This window comes from Sinocyclocheilus grahami, unplaced genomic scaffold, assembly GCF_001515645.1.
Source record: "Sinocyclocheilus grahami isolate Dianchi unplaced genomic scaffold, SAMN03320097.WGS_v1.1 scaffold410.1, whole genome shotgun sequence".
NCBI lineage: Eukaryota > Metazoa > Chordata > Actinopteri > Cypriniformes > Cyprinidae > Sinocyclocheilus > Sinocyclocheilus grahami.
The window spans coordinates 346,309-368,508 of record NW_015505589.1 but is presented as its reverse complement, the minus strand read 5'-3'; the positions used below and the strand labels follow the sequence as shown (position 1 = coordinate 368,508).

Sequence of the window (22,200 nt, the reverse complement as noted above, 5' to 3'; positions counted from 1 at the left end):
TAAGTCGTTATAACGAGAAAACAACTCTCGTTATGTCGATATAACGAGAAAATAAGTCGTTATAACGAGAAAACAAGGGGAAAAAAAAAGCATGCATGGCCGCTTAGAACTTCCGTAGAATAGTGTGTTTTTGTCAATAAAAAAAAGAAAGAAAATTGTTTGTTTTTAATCCGATTAATCGGAAAAATAATCGACCAACTAATTGATTAACTAATAATCGTTAGTTGCGGCCCTAAATATATGCAAGCTCATTCTCTGGCAGCAGGAGGCGCTGTTGGAGTGGTAGAGATCAAGGTTTCCCCGGTAACGCTGTACTCACAAACGCTTCTTTATCAGATATTACATGCAAGATGAAATGAAAATGACATCCAAAATTTTCTGAAGACAGTCGGGTTCCTTCAGAAATACAGTGATATAAAAACACCCACACCGGGTTTCAATTTTGAAACGTGCAGTGCTCATGCTTATTCAATGAAGTCAAAGCTTTTTGGAAAATATATTTGTGCCGGTCAGTTTTGATACTGTGGCGGGCGCCACAAATAAATCAATGTATGGGAAACACTTACATAGACTACAGAAACAGAAAGTTCCTCATGACAACCCGACAAAATAGAAGTTTGGGTTAGCTTAAAGAAATGATCAGAAATATATTACTATGGTGCAGTATGATATGCATAATACAACTACAATTATTACAACTTTTGTTTAAAAGAATAATCACACAATACGCTATTTCTCCAATGTTTTAATTTTAATCGTAAACCCTTTGCCAAAAAATAGAGTTTAACTCTCATTTGATTAAAAGATAAATTAAACTGATTTATGCCTTAATTTGCACTGTACTGTAAATTAAAACTAACTGAAATTTCTAGTGTCACATAGGCCAAGACATTTCAATAGGCTATTGAACGAAGTGTGCCTGTAAAAGGTTATTAGTGTTATAGTTTCATGAAAATAGTTGCAGTCTTCTTAACAACTTCTACAATATAGCTATGAAGACAATTAAATTATTTACACTTATATGCATTTTGTAAGTTAATCCATTGATGTGCATTAGATGATGAATTGAATATTCACCTCTACTATTGTAGGTTAAGTTTTAGTCAGTTTTAGTTTTTAATCAGAAAATAATTAATGAGGTATTATGAGAGGTTATGCTATTACACATACATTTCTAACATGTCAATTATTGAAGCCAAATACTTACATTTCCCCAAGCTGTTTAGCTGTAGTACAGTATTCATAGGCTTAATCATGAAGCATACAGTGGCCCCACTTTTAACTCTCTCTTTATATTACCCTTATTGTAGATGGATGCACAGTGGAAGACAAGAGTAAAAAGTGCAGTGTGGGAGTACTACACTCAACCAACACCAGGAAAGACAGTTTTTGTCAGAGCCCTTGGTATTCTTAATTTTGACATTCCTTTTTTAATTTTTACACCAGACATATATATTGGTTCAAAATATCGGTTATCAGTCTACTTGATATGTAATAATCGGTATCGGCATCAGCCCTGAAAAACACATATCAGTCGACCCCATCGCAGACCATGCATATCGCACACCCCCATTAGATTTTTATAATGCATTGTCTTCTTATCAATCAATCAGTTCACATTTAAAGCTCTGCGTATTTGCAGGGTAAAAACATGGGTCGATTTTCGCATTTGTCTGAACTCTGAACAAAACAACAGTTTTATTGAAAATGCTCATTCATTCTCTGCCAGCAGGTGGAGCATTTGGTAGAAATAACTGTTTCCCTAGTAACGGTAGAACACAAAGCAGCGCAGCACTGGACTTTGAACGTGCAGTGCTGATGTTTATTTCATGAAATCATAGCCTTTTGAAGTTTAATCGTCACATTCAACCATATAGCAATTTTGGTCTTTCCATCCCCAAATTTAAGACCTCTTGATATCATAATTAAGACTTTCTTGTACAATTTAAGACTTTAAGGCCTTAAATTTGATACAACTAAATTTAAGACTTTAAAGGGGTCCTATTATGCTTTTTCACTTTTTTAATTTTAGTCAGTGTGTAGTGTGTATGTTTGGGCATATAAAAGATCTAGAAAGTTACAAATCTCAAAGTCCACTCCAAAGGGAGATATTTAGTTTTAAAAAAATAATTTTTCAAGAACTACACCAAACGGCTCGTTTGGACTACAGCGTTTGGTTTCCGGGCTTTGTGATATCACAAAGCGGCTCATTAGAATTTCATTACAAAGAATTCCCGCCTACAGAAATTCAAATGGTTGGGGGGTGGGGAGGGGCGAGGTCGTGGTTAGAACGCTAGGTTGAGTGAGCGCATTAGACGAGACGGCGAAGAAGAAGAGCTGTTGCAGAGTTAGTGCGTCAGAGAAAACCAAGAAGAGCTGCTGTGCTGTAGCCTCAAATTTTTGGCATGTCTAGAACAGCGGTTCTCATTTCCAGTCCTCACGTACCCCCGCTCCGCACATTTTGTGTGTTTCTCTTATTGCTTCATACATTTGTTATATTTGACTTTATTTACAGAGGTATATTATGTCCCACTTCACGCTTCTCTAGTAAGTTTCGTTTGTGTGTGAAGACGCTGCAGGCAGTGCCGCAGCGCATGTAAATGAATATTCCGAAGTGAAGTAAACTTCAATGGATTTCCCCTGCTCAGGGAGTAGGGAGCAATGCACACTGTGTAGGTAGCATTGACACTGAGCTCACGTCTAACGAGATGATCTGAATCAGGTGTGTTAACAAAGAGAGACGTGCAAAACATGCAGAGTGGGGGTACGCGAGGACTGGAATTGAGAACCGCTGGTCTAGAACAATTCTTACAAGTATAACACGATGTAGCTGGGCGCCGCGGACAGACGCCGCCGGTGTACCTACACTCATAGAAGATAATGTATTTGAATGTTAAAGACGTGGCGCAACGCTGCGCTTCTCGTCCGGTGTGCGACCGCCTGAAACGCTGTTTTTTTTCACTTCCGAAAGCGGATGATGTCAGGAAACAGTGGTTGCAATTTACTTTTGAACTCTGTTCCTGAGCATTGTAACCCCAATTTGCTATTATGTGCTGCACATTTTACTGAGGACAGCTTCCACATCACAGTGAGAAGTGCCGGATTCGCCAAAAGCTTTTGTTGAAAGACGGAGCAAGAGGCGGGGCAGTACTGAAACACCGTCTAAGCTGTTCGCCAATCACAACGCACTGGGACAGCTAACCAATCACATCACATTTTGTTTTTTGGAAGGCGGACCTTCATCAAAGCCGGAACTAATCGAGCCGTTTGTGCCAGCCTGGGGAGAGAGGTATTGTAATAATGTAAATTATGTGAAAAATAATGCGTTTTTATGAACCACCAAGCATGAGAGCATGTTCTAGTACACCCCCAAAACAAAATCAAGACTTTATAAAAGAGCATAATAGGACCCCTTTAAGACCCGCGGAAACCCTGAAAAATTAACACTAATTTAATTTATACTGCCTTTTAAACATTCAAGTACCTTTTCATAAATATGGCTGTTTTCAAGGGTTTTTTTCAGGACTTACATTTCAAAAAGTCAAATTCAAGTACTTCAAGCACCTTGTACGAACCTTGATTAAAAGTTTGCGGTCAGTTTAAGCAATTAGCAAGGATGCATTAGATTGATGAAAATTTCAGTAAAGACAGTAAAGTTGTATAATGTTACAAAATATTTCTAATTCAAATAAATGCTAAATAAACTTTCTATTCATCAAAGAATCCTGACAAAAAAAAAATATTTACTACCATTTCCACAAAATATGTGTATTATGTACAACTGTTTTAACATTCGTAATAATAATAAATGTTTCTTGAGCAGCGAATCTGCATATTAGAAAGATTTCTGAAGGATCATGTGACACTGAAGACTGGAGTAATAATAATGCCGAAAATCCAGCTTTGATCACAGGAATAAATTAAATTTTAAAATATTTTAAACAGTTTTTTAAAATTGTAATATTTCACAATATTACTGTTTTCACTATTTCCAATTCTTACTGACTCCAAACTTTTCACAAATCATGCATGTTATCACTTTATTTAAAGACAATAAATAACATGCACATCAAAATGGCTGCTATAAACTTGATTTTAAATCATATTTACTGAAATCATTAAAGAATTGTGAAATTAATCAACTGATGAAAAGTGTTTCAACAAGTTATGTGGTTGGTTGTAGTGGTCGACCGATATATCGCCAAGGCCGATGCCGATATTTAAGAAAAATGCCAAATATCGGCCGAGTTTTCCTGTTTGGCCGATGCGTTCTAGGCGGGACTTTTATTTTGACGGCGCTGAGAACGGCAGCGCCTGAGCACACAGTGCTTACATTCTCCCTCTTGTTCGCTGCTGTCATTAACAGTTCTGTCTAAATGCAGATAGAAGTCTGTCTAATAATCAGATAGAACGGTTAAACAAAGGAATTAAAATGTATACAAAGAATTACAACGATTGCTTTTATATTAATAGAAAAGCAAACATTATAATACTTTCTTGTTTGCCGTCAGCATTCAGCAAATATGCATTTATATCATTTAAACAAATCTTGGAATGACTAATGAACATCTTATTTCAAAAACCTTGCAAACTTAGTCGGATCCAGTTGTGAGATCTTGTGAAGTGTGCATTTGTATCCTGCATGATTGCGTGTTCTCTGCGTGACGGTCGATCTGTGCGAATGTAATGCGGACAGGAGGAGAGTTTAGCTTCACTGGAGATGCGTGATCAACAAACTTTAAACTCGTGATTTTAAATTATGCTGCGCTTTATGCATTTGCCCACTGTCATATTCATGTAATTTCCACTGTGTGCTGTGTGTAAAATGAGTGTTACCTTGGCTTTATTTGAAAAAAATATGACTAATGCACACAAACTTCCCAGAATACTGAGTGCCCTGTTGGTGACAGTGTTTACTTCCTTTTTAATTATATTTTTATTAAATATTTAATTTGTGAAAAATACTTGGTCATCTAAAGTATAAGTATGTTTATTTAACATTTATTTTTTAATCAATTTTCAAATTATTTCAAATTTCTTAAATATTAATTAAAATAAATAAAATTATATCGGCCATCCTGCTTTCCAAGATATCGGCATCGGCTGTCAAAAAACCAATATCGGGCGACCACTAGTTGGTTGAAAGCTTAAAAATCTGCATTTATCTCAGGTTTAATTATTCTTGATGAAATGTTTCATACCATATGAGTTTGTATAAATGTTCTAAGGAGGTCTAGATTTTTCCTTTTACAGTTACTTGACTGAAAACTTTATCCTCACTTCCACTGCTCTCTGTTCCCTTGACACTTGATCTATGACTTGAGCTCTGAGTGAGCTGCTCTCGTCTGCACACGGGATCAGAGAGCTCATGAGAGACTGGGCCTTAAGATTATAATCTTATTAGCTTGCTCTTAAAACAGGGTCATGACTGTCTAATCTCTATGACTCTCTATGCAAACGTTCTACAAATGTAAACAAACAATACCTGCATCTCTTTCACCACAGTGCGGGTTGTATTGTGACTAAAAAGTCTATAAATCTTTACATCAGGTCAGCTGATGATTTATGTATTATCAGACAGCCCAAGATGACCCATCAGCAAAAATGATAACTAAAATTGATCGGTTGTTCCTCAATTGACAAGGGAAAGCTGGAACTGAGAGAATCAACTTCTCCCATGAACTTATTTGCACTCTGTCCATAAATCAAACCAGTTTACAAACAACCAGTTTAACCTTAAAATCCCAAACATCCTTCACTGGAAATGAGTTATGTGCTGTACGGACAATGACCTGAGAAGCTCTCATGGCCCGCGAGCACACAAAGCACTTGACGCATGCGTAATCCCATCATACCTGCTTGCGAACATGACGCGAAGGGAGGAGAAGGTGGCTGCATCCTCCTTCAGGGCCTTCAGTTCATTTCTCAGCTTCATCATAGTCTCTGTCACCATACTCTTCTCAGTCTCATACTTTGTCTTCAGGTTGGTTAAAGCCAACTCGGCCGTCTGAGGAAAAAAAATGAAAAATAGTAAAGCAGTCATATGATCTGATTAACATTAAACAGGGTTTCTGCAGACTTGAACAAGTTAAATGTAAGACTTAAGACCTTTTTAATACCACCTTACATGAAATTTAAGACCTAAACCTGTAATGGAAATACACATTTTATTACATACATATATGTAATATTTAATGTGAATAAATTAAAAATAAAAAAAATATCAATGCTGTAATAAATGGCATTTATTACTATGATATACAGTGAACTTTGTCAGCAGACAATATTCCATACAAAATATCCCCACAAAATAACTGCATCACTGAGATTTTTGGTGGAGTAAAAAATTTATTCTGAAGCAATATTTTCATCAGTGTTCTATCCGTTTTTACATACTTAAATCCACATATTTACCTTCACAAAGGCCTATTATTAACCTTTTTAGATGTATGCATCATCTTACATGTCAAATTATTACAATTTATCAATAAATTCAATATACACTATAGAGCTGCTGCCAGTCAGATTAAATAATTTACACTGCAAATAACAATAATTACAACTGCAATAAATAATGTTATGAGATTAATGTTTTAAATGCATTTATGAATATACAAATAAGAAATGTTGAGTGGAAAAATGCATATTTTTCAACAAACTTTTCAACTAATCTACCAGTAAGTGACGGTAAATCACTTAATGAGTGAGTATTGAGTCATTCATTCAACTGATTGAGTGTGTTATCATGCTGGTATCTTAAGGACTTTCATGGACAGCTGACTCCTAAAGTTTTTGATATTCTTTATATTCTTTGTGGTGGTCAGATAAGTTTAAATAGATTTTTACCTTTCATGGGCATTTTACCTTTATAAAGCCTTTAACTTTATAATTTTTCTATAAGTGTGCATTATCTTTTGAGTCAAATTCTTACATTTAATCAGTGAATAAGAATAAGACATTTGGGCTGTTACCAAGCAAATTAAATCAGTATCAACAAAATTCATCTTTGCAATCCAGACATAAGCTGCACCTGAAGTGGCATTTAGATGTGTTTACACACTGTTTAATGCAGGACATGAATGCATTTAACCTGCAGTTACAAATGCATAAATAATGTTTTGATATATTAAACATTGAATACTGATATTTTAAATAATTAAAAAAATGAAAAGATACTTTAAATGTGAAATTAAAACCGCCAGTAGGTGGCAGTAAGTCACTGTTAAGCGAGTCATTGCGACTGAACTGAATCATTTAAACGGTTGATTCATTCAGGAACGAAACACCATCATGTTGCTCAGAGACGCAAAACAGCGCTGTGGCTTTGTTTGGAATTATTTTTGTTGGCGAAATAGTGCAAAAACAGGCAATATGGTGTCTAAACCATAAGTCTCTTAATAAAACTTTATTGAACTGTTGTAAAAAAATTAATCTCACATTTGTATATGGTAATGTATTTTAATAGACTGAATCATGCAGTGATCAGACAGAGCGCACTGCAAATGCGCACGCACACTAGACTTCACGTAATGCGCGTGCGCTCTGTAGGCATTTTGAATGTTTGTTTTTTTGCGTCGTTAGAATATTGAGTAAAATAGCTCACTTGTCATGGGTGTTATTTAACTATCAGGCAGAGCGCACTGCAAATGCGCACGCGCACTAAACTTCACGTAATGCGTGCGCTCTGTAGGCGTTTTGAATGTTTGTTTTTTTTGCGCCGTGAGAATATTGAGTAAAATAGCTCACTTGTCATGGGTGTTATTTAACTATATCATGCTATGACTAAACTAAACATTTTGAATAGTGTGTTTCTTCTGAGTTTATGTGTGCTGTCACGCTCATTTGTTCTGAAGTCTCGAGACAAACAGAGTGAGCCTCAGCGCGAGCTTGTATTCAGTATTCTGCTAACTTACTGCAATTCTCTCTGATGACGCAGCAACTTACCGCGGGTCGGTCTGTCCAATGATTGTAAAGTCATTAGCTCCATCAGACTGAAGACATTTTAGCGGTAATGAGACCAAAAATAATTAAGACCCATCGAATGCGAATTTAAGACATTAAGACTTTTTAAGGCCTTATATTAGGAAAACGTTATTTAAGACATTTTAAGATTTTTTAAGGACACCCTGATTAAAGGAAACCATGTGCTTGAGTTAGGAACATTCTCCAAACAGCAGTGTAAAATATGGTACATTTCACACAACTATTCAAACTATTTTGCCCTAGACACCTTATTTTGGCCATTTAAAGAGTATCAGCAATGGTTATTAATGATTCTCACTTGATTAAACAAAAATGTTGGTCACTTTTGTATCTGCTCTGAAACCTACTGACACCCTTGTCAATAACAATGTACATTTCCTGTTAAAATATTTAAACTGGCTACTATATTGATAAGAAATAAAACTGAAAAGCAGGGCTGAAATGTAAAAATTAATTTTAATTTTACTAGACCTTTAAGTAGGCTACATTTTTATTATTTAGTATGCATTCAATGGGTTACATATTATAGGCTGTGATCTGTCCACCATTGATGACATTTATGTCTCACGTTTGCAGAGAAAAGGCTTAATTCTTAGAGATCCCACACATCCGGCCAGACATTTTTTTTATTCCTTTACCCTTTAAGTCTGCATGCTTTTTGAACAGTGCCTATTGTAGGATGCTCCATGTTTTTGGCACTTATGCATCTGCATTTCATTCTTTATAATGGTTGGAATAATTTATGTATGTACGAATGTGATTGTTTTTTGTTTTTGAGCTCACCAAGGAATTTCAGACAACTACATTGTTTGGCAATAAATAAATACATATCTAACATCTGTACCTGTTTATTGGCCTTTAGGACAGTTCTGAGCGTGGCTATCTGCTCTCTCTTGGTGCTCAGGAGGGACTTCAGTTTTAGCACCTCCTCAATCAGTGCCTCTGTGTCACGGTCTGCTTCAGTGCTCCCTCCTGCTGCTGGAGAGGACAACAGGTTACGCCGCCTGCACAGGTCCACTGCCACCTGGAAAAGTTTAAAAAAAGAAGTAAAAATACTTATATAGCACATGGTGACTAAAGAGCTAGACAAAGTGAATTACAAAACAATATAAAATGCATGACATATTAAAATATTTATGATCATAGTATAAAAACAGAAAATGAAGTCAAAAATGCCAATAAAGAAAACAGATTTAGATACTGATATTGCCATGATTTCAACATTATTTTGTTTTCTTGAGTTGACTGAAAGCAAAAGTGCAGCTATAATCTGAATGTTGTTGTTAAAACAGATTCAGGCAGGCATCCTAAGGCAGCCTGGTCTAATCGGTTCATATTTCATACTTTACCTCTCCAAAAAAAAAAAGCTGCTGCTTAAAGGCTTAAATGAAATGTTCCAATGATGAGTCATAACTTTATTCAGCTATCCTTATTTAAAAAGCATTTTAGGATACATTACAATATAAAATTGTTGTGTGTACACTTCCTTATATTACCATATTATATTACCTTTCAATTTTAACTACAGGGCCCTATGATTTCCACATTGCAGAAAACACGGACGGAATCGTGGAATCCAGCCATAAAAATGGAATTTACTGTATCATGTTGAATGTCACAGAATTTGCCGAATTTTGGATGAATAAATCAAAAGTAGGTCAGTACACTTAAATCAAAATGTATATGGACTAGTGTCTGTGAATATTAAGCCGCAAAATACTACTATATTTAAATATGAATCCTGCATGTTCTGTGTGACTGAATGAATGGCACAGACGAATGGTTTTGTTTACTACACACATAATGAAGCACGCATGATGCTTGCGGTGATTTCAGCCTCTGCCGAGTACATGAACATGAAAATAATTTCTAAAACTGCTCTGAGAGTCACTTCGTGAGCGTTTCTTTGAGAAAATCTATCATCATATAATATAAACAGAAAAACTTAAACAACCCATCAAAATAAAAGTTCGGTTTAACTTGAAGAAACTGTGACAAATATATTACATAGCCTAATGTAATGATAGTACTATAGTAAAATGATTATTAAAACATTATTTTAAGGAATATTTACCAGAATTTAATGACCAGAAAAATGTAAAGACACAATACAGTATTTCTGGAAAAAATAAATAAAGTTGGATGAAACCATTAAAATGGAATCCAGATAATTAATGGAAAACACAGAATTTGGTCAAATAAAACTAAATTTGAGAAAAAAATAAAATGCATTTCATAGTGCTTTAAAATTTAAATTTTTGTTAAACTTTTGCAGTTACATTGTGTAAGTTTCATGATTTCAATTAACTAGGCATGCGTTTTGATTGATAAAATGTAATGTAACCATTTGGAGTCTAGAAAAAATAAAATGGAAAAAATTGAATCCAGAAAAATTAAAAGTGGAGAAAAAAAAACAGAATTAAGAAATAAAAAAACTGACTTTGTGAAGAAATAAATTGCATTTCATAGGGCCCTATATAACTACAACAAAGAGCTGAAACCAGGTTGTAAATTAGGCACTTGGGCAGAAATGCCATCAAGATGAACCAAAATGCCCCCTAAATTCAACATAAGGGAGCAATTAAAACAAAAGCTAAGGTTGTTGCGATTAAAGTGAAATGGGAAAACAAATGAAAAGTGAATAAGAAATGACACAAGACATACCTGTAAATGTTTAATCTGGCATCGTATGACAGCTACCAGATTGCGCACATTGGTTGGGTCCCTGAAGTCTAGTGTAGGAGACCCTGGACAACTTCCGCAGCTAGATGATGCGTCTCCGCTTCCTCCACTGCCCAGGTCCAACACTTCACCCGACCGCCTGTGCCTGCGGAGGGATCCGCGATAGTGGTGCGGCTGCGAATGGTTGTGCGTCATCCCCGCTTGTGCTCCTTCACGATAGTAATCCAGTGTAACGCGACTGGGCGTGAGGTTGTTACAAACACACACATGATGGTAAAGGTTGGCCAGCTCCTCAGAGAAGGCCAGAAGCTCCTCCTGCGCAGCACTGAGGTGGCCTTCAGAGTCAGTGGCGACCTGTCGTGTGGCACCAATTTCCCGTTCTAACTGTCCAATTCGCTCCTGATCCTGACAGCTAGCAGCGATACACTGTCGTATTTTATCAGCGAGTTCCTGTGCCTCACCCCTCCAGCGTTCTTTCTGCTGCTTGTAGCGCTCCTCCAGGGCTTTGGAGCGTTCGCCAGTCTCTTTCAGCTCCTCATGCAGACGCACAAGCTCCTCATTTGCCGCTTGCATGCGGCACTCTAGCACCTCTGTGCTTTTGGCATCCACTTCATAGTAGCTGATGCCATTTTCGGCTTCTTGGTTCTGAAGAGGCCTGGGAGACGGGCTCATTCCATTCTTTCGTTCAGCAGGCCTTTTCGAGGCAGTACTCTGAAGGGTCTCCAAACGTTGGCTCAGCTGTTCCATCTTCACCTGTTGCTCACTGAGAGCATCTTTAGACTGGGATAACTGCTGCTGGAGGTCATGCACAGTGCTGCTCAGTGTGGCTTTCTCTCTCTCCACCTGGACATGGGTACACAAACAATATGGGCTCTCAAAAACAAGTATCATGAAGATTTATTCTGATTGACTAATTCAATCCAAGCGTTTTGGATAAACAACAACACTCAAGAGAAACTTACTAATGACACTAGAACTAAGTCTTTTAAGGAAGGACCACTTTAGAATGATTTATGCTAATTAAAGGGCTTTAAATTTCATTCATATTTTTTTTTGGTTTTAGTAAAATATCATAAATTATGAAAATCACAGCACTTTTAGTAACCCAGTATCTTTTCCCACTCCCATTCCCTCTCTCCTAACTTTCGAATACAACACGGGCAGAAAGTCAAAAATGTAACTTAAAAATAATCATTATAATCAATCAATATAATCATTGATTATACATTTTAATAATAAAAAAAAAAACTGGACTATCTGGGTGGGTGAAAAACACTTGTTTCTTAGTAACTGACTTGATGGTACAGTACATCTGAGCAGGAAGTGGTATGAAACAGGAAGTAGTATTCATCTGTCAGATGATGGTTTCATGCATGAAACTGCGGAGTTAAAAATGAGAAACCCCACATGACCATTTTACAGGCATTTACATCACAGGGTTTGAATCTTTTAATCTTTGGTCTGAGATTAGATCTGAAGAGATTGGCATCAGCCAATATGAACCTCACTTGCTCCCACCTTCTCAAGAATAATGAAACCAATGTCATGCTGATGGATGTACATTTCTGAGAACTTGGTTATATATTTGTCATGATTTATGGTAATTTTAGAACAGCTAAGGGGGTTTTAAGGGTCTCCGCTCCTAACAACATCCCTTAACTTAAAAGTACTGATTCATGGTGCCTATTGCTATTACAGGTTGGCCGAGGTGGCTGAGTGTAGAATTTGCAATGCAACATTGTGCAGATCTAGTGTCAAAATAAGAAAGACATGCATCGGATACCCAATTTGCTAAGTTAAATTTGTATGTCAGTGTATGCAAAACAAGGTCAGGAAGAAAAACACAAGACAAATAATTCTCAGAAAGTCTCCAGTAATGAAGCTTTGATATGAAAAATCTGCAACAGCTCATGAAGTGAGGAGCATGTAGGATATGAACAGGTTTCCTCACCTGCAGCAGCTGCTGCTTGAGTTTCTGGCTGTCTGACAGGTGTAGCTCACTCAGGAGATCGGCCACCAGCCCAGGCGCCTGAGGTCTGAGGAAAACGCCGCTGTTTCTGGGTGTGGAGCACCTGTTTCTCTCCATCCCTTTGGAGTTATTATACCCACTGTCCATCTCCTCCTCCTCCTCTCCTCCCTCCTTGTCCTTCTCTCCATTCCGGCTGTCATCCAGCTGTAGCTCTAAGTGGCCAAAAGAGTCAAAAGGGTTGAGGGTAAAGGCGGTGAGCTCTCGTCTCAGGCTGTTCTTCTGCTCCCTCTCCTCTTTCAGGGCCTCAAGTGCCTCATCCAGCTGACGCTCTGCAATCTCCCTCAAACGCCCGGCCTCTTCTAGCTGTGCCCTCATCAGCTCTAGCTCCTCATCTTTATGGGTCAACTCCAACTTCACTGACTCAAACTCCCCCTGTGGACACAAATGTAGATGTTTAATATGTGATCGTCTCTCTAAATCTAGTTGTAGTAGTAAAGCACATATATTTGTATTATGTGATGAAAAACTAGATATAAAGGTTTCAAAGACTTGAATATTTAGTTTGGATGAAAAGTTTTTTGTGCCTTTGTCATTTTATTAGTGTGTGTGTATATATATATATATATATATATATATATATATATATATTCAATTTAAAGTTTTATTCAGTTTTATTTGAGCAATTTTAGCACTTTAATTTGAAAAACTGTTACCATGACAATTAACTAAATATGTTCTTTCTTTTAATATTTCTATTTAAATTTTTTCATTTTTTTTTTTTCAATTTCAGTTTCTGAAAACAATTTTAGTTAACCACAAAAACCCTAAAGAAAAGACCAAACAATTTGACTAGGGTTACAAGAAGTCATACACTGAAACGTTCCACTTGTCTGCATCCTATGTAGCTCACTAGCTCCCTTCCCCCAAAACATACCAGCACAGTACTAATTTATTAGGCTGGATTAGCCTGCCTTTACTGATCTGTCATCATATAACTAATGACCACAGTAATATACAAACAATAACCATAATATTGACTGATAACTAGATCCCATTTCTATGACAAATTACAGTAAACAAAGCCAGATCTGTATCCACTTCATGACATCACAGCCGTTGCTGGACTATTGCACCACTTTCTGAATTCACCCAGGAAATGACACCCACATTTATATTAATATCACAGTGTATAAACAACAGAACTGAATAACTAGTTTAATGCCATGCATTTTGGGAGCATTAATATCAAAATATCTATAAACCAATTTATATCGGCCAAATTTTCTTATTGGGCCGATACCGATAACAGAAAAAATGAGCATTTATCGGCCGATACCGATATGGTGGCCGATATATCGTGCATCCCTACCAATTTTAAAAGAATAATTCACACCCTCAGATCATCTAAGATGTTGGTGAGTTTGTTTCTTCTTTGGAACAAATTTGTAGATTTTTCTTCTTTTTTTGCTTTTTGGACTCTCATTCTGAAGGCACCCATTCATTGCAGAGGATCCACTGGTGAGAAAGTGAAGTAATGTTACATTTCTCCAAATCTGTTCCAATGAAGAAACATCTACAGTACATTAAAGGGTGATTCAAATTTCAACTAATTGTAATTTTTGGCTGAACTATTCCTTTAACACCAAACAGGTTCAAGTGTTAGCATTCACACAGTGTCAATTCCAAAACTTTGCATATGATCAGAATTGGTGGCATCATGACATGTCATTTTTGAGTTAATTCACTATAACTAGTCTAGTTACTGAAGTCAAGGACATCTCAGCTTAGCTTATTTGTATATTTACTGTCTGAATTCACCCTGAGCAAACCAGTTTTTAGTCCAACAGGGAAGGCGTTCCAGCCTCTGAATGTCTGTGAATAAAACCGTTCTCGTGTGCAGTCCCTCAGAAGGAAGGCTTTGTTAAAAATCAGCTGAGACTGAAGCACTACAACAGAAGTGTTTGTACTGCCGTGACAGCAGCTGCAAAAAACACATTCAAAGTCACAAGACATCTCCAGCGAAGCAATTCCACAAGCAAAGACTTAAGTCTAACAAACACTACAAGAAAGTGATTAATGTTACATGTTGATGTGCATCACGATGTATGATGTGCATTGATAATGCATCAGAGGGTTACTATGAAATATTTATGGAAAAAGTTGGATATTCAATAAATACAGAAAACAACACCACAAACAATGCTTAAATATGAGATCCCCATTCTCACACCTGGTTCTCCTTAAGCACTGAGACTTGTTTCTGCAGAGAGATGTTCTCCTCCTCCAGCTCACTGTTATCCTGAAGCTGCTGCACCTCTCGAATCTTGTACTCCTTCATCTCCTCTCTTATTCGGTTCTTCTCCACCTCCAAGCACTCACACTCCTAGAGTCAGCAGGAGTAGTCAGACAGAGGAAGTCCATAAAATAAAAATAAACTGAAGAGAAATTAGATCTGCACAATTACATGTTGGAAGCTTCATAAAATGCTGCAGCTTTAGTGTTTATGGTCTCTTTGTTCCATTTAATACAAATTCTCTAAACGGAGTTCACACAAAATGTATTATATGATTTACATTTTACATCTCATTCCAGACCTTACTTCGAAATACAAAAGGTGAAGTTTAGCAGTCCCAGGTGCATTTTTCATACAATTAAACAATGAAAGCAGTCACTGACATCAAACCTGGCATGACACATGCACTATATTTTTGCAGAGACTGCAAGCCGATTTAGAATAGGAATCAACTCATCTCTCATTAGAGGGCAGAGAAGATTTGATTATTAAAGAACTTTACTTAAAAGTAGAAATTATTTGTTTTGTCCAGTACAATAGTCCAATAAGTAGTTCACAATGGCCTCCCTTCTCTTCAGGCTGACATTGAAACTCAACCCGGTTTTGTCACATGATCATGAAAACAAGGAGTCTTATTTCCACTTTTACTTTGATCAGCAAGCGAGCCAGAAGAGTGCATGTTATTTCAGCTCAGAACATTTCATTTTTCTGTTACACATAAATATTGCTTCTTTTAGAAAATGAATCTCATTGTACAGCTCACATAAGAAAGGCAGTAAGGTGATCATTCATCTTGTGGTTAGGAATGCACATTTTATGTAAACACTAGCCTTCTAATTGATGGTGGTGTATGTACCTTCTTCAGCTGGGTGGAGAGGCCGGCCAGTCGCTCGTTTTCAGCCGAGGTGTTGGCCAGCATGACACGGGCCTGTTTAAGCTCCGCCTGCAGCTCGTCCATGCAAATCTCCATGGCTGCCTCTTTAGTGGCCGACTCCTGCAGGAGCCTCTCTTCTTGACTTTCCCCATCTGCGGCTGCACGCTTATGGCTGCTCACAGAGTCTGCCAGAGCCTGTAAACATATACACATACTGTACATCAATCAACCACTCATCTCCATCACAGCCAAGACACTGAGTTACACTAGCAGAGGTTTGGCCAAGAAGAAACAAAACAATTTAGCTGACTGGCTAAATGAACAAGCATCGCTGACACAATTTACGGCCCCTCAGCTACTTTGTGTAAATTTCTGAAATTCTTCAAATGAGAACAGCAGAGCTGTTGAAAATTAAGTTGTCAATCTTTAATTATTTTGAATAATTTGTTTACTCGCCTAGCCAATAAACAATGGCAACTGTATTGAGAGCTAGCGAAGTGAAACTCTATACTTTACCCATGACACTACATTACATTCCAGCTTTACTAGCAACCAGAGGGTGTAATTACAATGCGTTTAGTTCATGCTAAGGCCGCTGGGTTACACTTCATTTTAAGGTGTCCTTGTTACAGTGTAATTATACATCTAAAAGTACTGAAAAATATGAATTAACTACATGTACTTACTATATGGTTAGGATTAGGGTTACTTGCATGTAATTATGCACAATTTATTGTTATTATACTAGTAACCTTAAAATAAAGTGTTATTGGCCATTGTAGCACTTGGACAAATAGTAACAAACATACACCATATTTGCTCACACTGAAGTCAACTTTTATAAGATGAATCAACACTGGCCAGGTTGTCATTAACATAGCCACACTCTTTTCTCTGAACACTATAATTTATGTCGTGTGAGAACATGTGGGAAAATCATGCTTGTGCTACTCTATAATTAATGATGAAAGGCAGACTGAAGAGGGAGAATTTATACCTCAGGGGAATTTATACTTCTGTTCAGTAAATGTAAAAGAAGTACATGCTTTTTAAAAGACTAGTTCACCAAAAAATGAAGATTTGCTTTTCCTCATGTCCCTCAAAATGACTTCCTTGCGTGAACCCCAAAAGGGGATGTTAGAATATCTCAGAAGCTTTATTCCATACAACAAAAGCAGAAGGTTAAGTATAATTCCAATGTAATGCACAAAAGGATCAAAAGTGGTCTATGGTTCTGATTGAAGCTATGTGATGGCTTTGTGTGAGAAACAAGAACCAAAAAATTCACTGTAACTCACCACAAATCAGTGTCACACTAGTATCATTAAGAGACAATATTATAGCCTTTATTTATATTTTAATTTCATATTTACCATTTTCATTTTTCAGTTAAAAGTTTTAGTAATTTGTGTTTTTTGTCATTTTTATTATAGTTTCTATATATTAAACTAAATGTAAATGGGAAATGCTGCTTTGGAAGCTAGCTGAAATAAATACGTTTATTTTATATTTTATTTTCTTTTTATTTAACATTTTTCAATAGCTTTAGGTTTAGCTACTATAAAAACTCTAATCTGCTAATCACAAGAGCTCTCAAATCTAAACAACACACAAAAACCAATGGCCTTGGGCTTCATCACACTATTGTTGTAGCCACTGTATGGAATAGAGCAGCTCAGACATTCTGCCCAACACATTCGGCCTTTTATGTAGGAGGATAGTAAGGAAAATAATATTGGTTTGGAAAAATATATGGATGCAGTAAATGTTTCTTTGTGGGAGAACCATTTCAGAAAAAATATTTATTCTTTCAACCGAAATATTTATTAGTAGAATCCTGGAGGACTAAACATGACGATGACGATGACGATGCAATCAATGTGTACAACTCTAGGATGTTACAACTGTCACACATGCTTTTTCTAGCGCACTAGACCCAAATCTGTGCAGTGCACCCCAGTTATCTCACTCTACCACATTCACCTACTTTGCCAATTTCATGCTCTACTAATCAGACACACACAGAGAGAGAAATACATGAGCCTAATCTTCATACCAGAGGGGTGGGTCCACAATGTGCCTCGTGTGAACTTCACATAAAAAAAAAAATGAGCGACATATTAGCTGAAGTTGGCAAACCAATAATGTGCGCACATATAATGCCCTCAATGTGTTGCTAATTTTGAATTATTGCAAAACACTTAAAGCATGGATTTTGGGGCACAGATTTATGTAATAAATCGGATAACAAAGAGAGCTAAAAAGGCCCGTGCATGCCAGGCTTACAGTCTATTTGTTTTCTACTTTGGCCATGGATGGACCACATAAACTGATCAGGCTGAACATTGAGTGCTCTATTAAAATTGTCCTAAAATGGTAATGTCCAAACAAAACAGCAATGTTTTAAAAAAAGACCCCCTTATTCTCAAAAAATAAAATATTTTCAAACACTAACCAATATGGCAAAAGAAAAGTTTTGTTTTTGTTATTTTATGGGGAAATGACAATCTGGAAAGTCTTTGCATTGCTCTCAGCTAATATTTCACAAGGACAAGGAGGTGGGACAAAGATATTAATTAATTTATTGTTTCAGCCAAGAATTAAATATTCAGCCATTAAATATTATCAAAATACTTACATACAGGCCACTAGATCAAGCTTTTTGTTGGCTTAATGAATCATCAAAACTAAACCATTTTCTTTTGTTGCCATCATGTGCCTGCATCTGTCAAGCAGAGGGATATAAATATCCAACCAATTTTGGTTAGACCCCTGGGTCCCAAAGAAGTGTCCATGTTATGTAATTAACATTTCATTTAAATATCAAGTTTTGATTTGTACGTTGTTACATAAGATCTGAAGGGAAACGCACTTGCAAATTTAGCTATCAGGCAAGGCCATCATAACCAAACTGAGTGTTCAACCTAAAATGAAATTACAAATTCTACATGACACTGACAAACAGGGAAAACAGCTCACTGAGAGTAAATCGTACTACTGTCCAGACAAAACATTTGAGTATGCAAACTATCCATCTGTAAGACTACAAGGATATGAATCACACAGGGAAGACAATGATTCAGAAGAAGGGTGTGAAACATTTCCCCAAGCTGACTGTGTAACAGCTCAAAGACATGTCTTCTCAATGCTTGATTGTTATATGGACAAAATCTCTTTATGGAAAAAAAGCACACAAATTTGGTTGCAAGTCTGTTCTGATAGGGTCACCATGGCACCATGGAAAAAGCAGAGAAACCCATACTATTAGAACTTGGTGTGAAAGGTTCTGTGTCCAAAATGGGAAAAAATTAATCTGTTCTCAGAAGCCAACTTGGACAGGTTGTGATATGCCCTCATTCTCAAAAATAATAAACAAAACTACTGAAGGTAATAGGAAATATGACCCAGATGACATTTGATACAGGTTCACTTGCCTTAATAAACAAGATTTGTGCTGACCACAAATGTTTTGTGTGCAGAATTATTCGTGTGCAAGAAACCAAAGAAATTTGAGGGACATTTAGACAACAAATACTCTTACTTATGCCATAACGAATCATTTAAATTACAAATTCTACAACAGTAAACCATTTTGTGAATCATTCTCTGGAAAAAAGAAGCTCCTTCTTGCAGCAATTCCTCAAAACTTGCTTCTTTAAGCTTCTACCCCTCTTTTCCTTCTATTTATTTCTGGCTCTCTATTGACTGACCTCTCTAAGCTGTTGCACTTCCATCTTCAGGGCTTCATATTCTTCCTCCAGCTGGCTGTGTTTGATCTTCAGTGCAGAGCTCTCCTCCAGAACGGCCAGGCCGTACCGTGCAGCCTGTAACTTCTCCTCATTGGCTTCCTGGAGTTCTGCCACCAGCCTCTCCACCTCTGCTTGAAGCCCCCCATCTCCTCCTCCTCCACCGATCCCCTCCAACTCTCCATCACTCTCCTCCAGCATCCTCTGCCCAACCTCACGCTCCAGCCAAGAACAGATACTTCACTCCTGTCTCGTCATGTCTGTGAGAAGACAGATGTCAAGGCCCGTTCACACCAAGAATAATAGAGAAACTATAAAGATGAATGAAAAGCACTTATTAACCAGCTGTTGATTTAAGATTTAAAGGATCCATTTGATTTACCATTTTTTTAAAAAAGAATGAAAAAAGACCCATCAAGACAGCCATAAATATTAGTATCGTAATTTTTTTGTGTAATGTAAAATGCAATTATTATTATTATTATTATAGAATTTCTCTAAAATACTAGATACATTTTTTTCTGTGATATTACAATAGTAATATAATAAAACATTTTAGCCAAATTGGGAAATCACTGGAAACATGATCATTTGAATAATATTTTAAGCACATATCCCCTATAATTTTATTGTATTGGGAAAGAGCAGCTTTGCCATTGTGCTAAACATCTCCTTTTCTGTGCCACAGAAGAAAAAGTAGTATGGGTTTGGAACAGCATGATGACAGGAACTATCACTTACTGTAACTATAGTTTTCACATTCATGGTTTTGAATGTGAAGTGTATAAGATTCCTATCAGTCCTAAGGTGACGAACCGATAAGCTTCTTCAAAACCTGCCGCGCCGCTCAAAGACCTCAGATGTAACATTATTATGAGATTATCAGAGCTACTAATCTGGCATTCAATGAGACTGTCTCGCATCAGACCAGCAGGACACAGTCGAATGAGATTTACTCCAGCAGCTTAAAAGACTTCTGCACTTTCACTGTGGCAGGCAATATGCCATCTTATGACATTTACATGGGTTATCACCCAAAAATGAGAATATACACTCAACCTCATGCTATTCCAAAACCACATGACTTTGTTTTTACTGAACAACACACAAGGAGAATGACGGTCTGAGTCACCATTCATTAATAGTGGCGGAATTTTCATCTTTGGGTGAACTGTCCCTTTAACAGCACCCAATATGACAGCGTAAACTGAGCGTTTCAAAATAACAGACACACGGACAGTTCTTCCTTTACTTCTGCCTCACATAGTCACATATTAACACAAACAGGGCCAATTTTTGGATTTAGGTTCCGGTTTTGTCACAAAGCGTCTATATTTAGTGGTTTATTGACATTAGTGCAGGATGTTTTTGATTATACTTCATTTCAATGCACCAATTGGGTTGGTCAGTCAACGAAAGCACATTGTTATTAAAAATACATTGATGTCTAAACCTTGAGGCTTTTTACAAGGAGACTCTGAAAGTGACAAAACCCTATAAACTACGTTAACGTTAGTTTGTCAACAGTTTGCTGTAGCCACAGTGCTAACTAACATAATACACATTACGGTTTTCCTGGTTTAAGCGACACGTTACAAGACGCAGTTTCTAGTAATTGTAATAGTGGCAACTGTTGCCTAAAAATGAGCAAAGGTTAATTTGCTGAAGGATCTGTATAAGCTCATAGCATCCGCCTTATTTCTTCAGTTGACAAGGTTAGTTCGGTTTAGCTGTGGCGAAGCTGTCAGCTGGCGGTGGCCAAATATAAAATATCTATATAATATTTAATCGTTTCTTACCTTTACATTAAGTTGACAGAATCATGAATAGACGGATGAAACATGAATTTGAGCTCGAAGGAGATCAGCCCTTTGCCCTTTGCTTGCGCGCGCGCTCCTGAACTCAGCCGTTTGAATGAACGCACGAGACCAGCTCTGAAGAGCAGCTCAACAGCCAATGACGCGCGTCCACTTCCGCCAGCGCCAGCGAGGGAACGTGCTACAGCGGATGTGCTTCTGTCGCTCAGTAAAAACGAAGATTGAGTTGTCGTAGAATACAAACCTGAAAGGATTCAACGAACATTTGAAGATTATGTACTTTTCTTATTGGGTGTCTTAAAGAAGGAATCAGAATAGTAGCAAAGAATATTGTACCTACCTCGGCAAAAAGTGCCACAATATTGTTTCTGACAATCAAAATGCCATTTTACACGACATCGATATGATTTTTCCATGCACACACACTGCTAAACATTCAATTTTTTAATGAAAACAGCGGTGAATCACATACATGTGAAGTTCCCTAATGTACAGCATGCAGTAGGCCTACTTTTCTGTCATCATTCCTCAAATAACTGACTGACCAAAGAATTGTGACCGGCAGCCATATCACCCTGTAGCCCAAGACTGGTCACCCACTGAAGCTAAGCAGGGCCGAGTCTGGTCAGTGCCTGGATGGGAGACCTGGGAAAACTAGGTTGCTGTTGGAAGAGGTGTTAGTGAGGCCAGCAGGGGGTGCTCACCCTGTGGTCTGTGTGGGTCCTAATGCCCCAGTATAGTGATGGGGACACTATACTGTCAACAAGCACCGTCCTTCGGATGAGCTGTTAAACCGAGGCCCTGACTCTTTGTGGTCATTACAAATCCCAGGAAGT

General features: G+C 37.3%; 1 protein-coding gene across 1 annotated transcript in view; it reads right to left on the bottom strand.

Moving 5' to 3' along the window:
• Positions 1 to 21,527, bottom strand: part of LOC107550908 (protein bicaudal D homolog 2-like) — a 29,937-nt gene extending 8,410 nt beyond the window's left edge. Inside the window, exons 1-8 of the mRNA XM_016232358.1 lie at positions 21,347 to 21,527; positions 19,512 to 19,807; positions 15,784 to 15,996; positions 14,865 to 15,017; positions 12,617 to 13,066; positions 10,648 to 11,508; positions 8,828 to 9,007; positions 5,856 to 6,007 (exon numbers count right to left, since the gene is read on the bottom strand). Coding sequence (XP_016087844.1) covers positions 5,856 to 6,007; positions 8,828 to 9,007; positions 10,648 to 11,508; positions 12,617 to 13,066; positions 14,865 to 15,017; positions 15,784 to 15,996; positions 19,512 to 19,748 — 2,246 coding nt within the window. The 5' untranslated portion in view covers positions 19,749 to 19,807; positions 21,347 to 21,527. The remainder of the gene's footprint in view (positions 1 to 5,855; positions 6,008 to 8,827; positions 9,008 to 10,647; positions 11,509 to 12,616; positions 13,067 to 14,864; positions 15,018 to 15,783; positions 15,997 to 19,511; positions 19,808 to 21,346) is intronic.
• Positions 21,528 to 22,200: the final 673 nt, after the last annotated feature.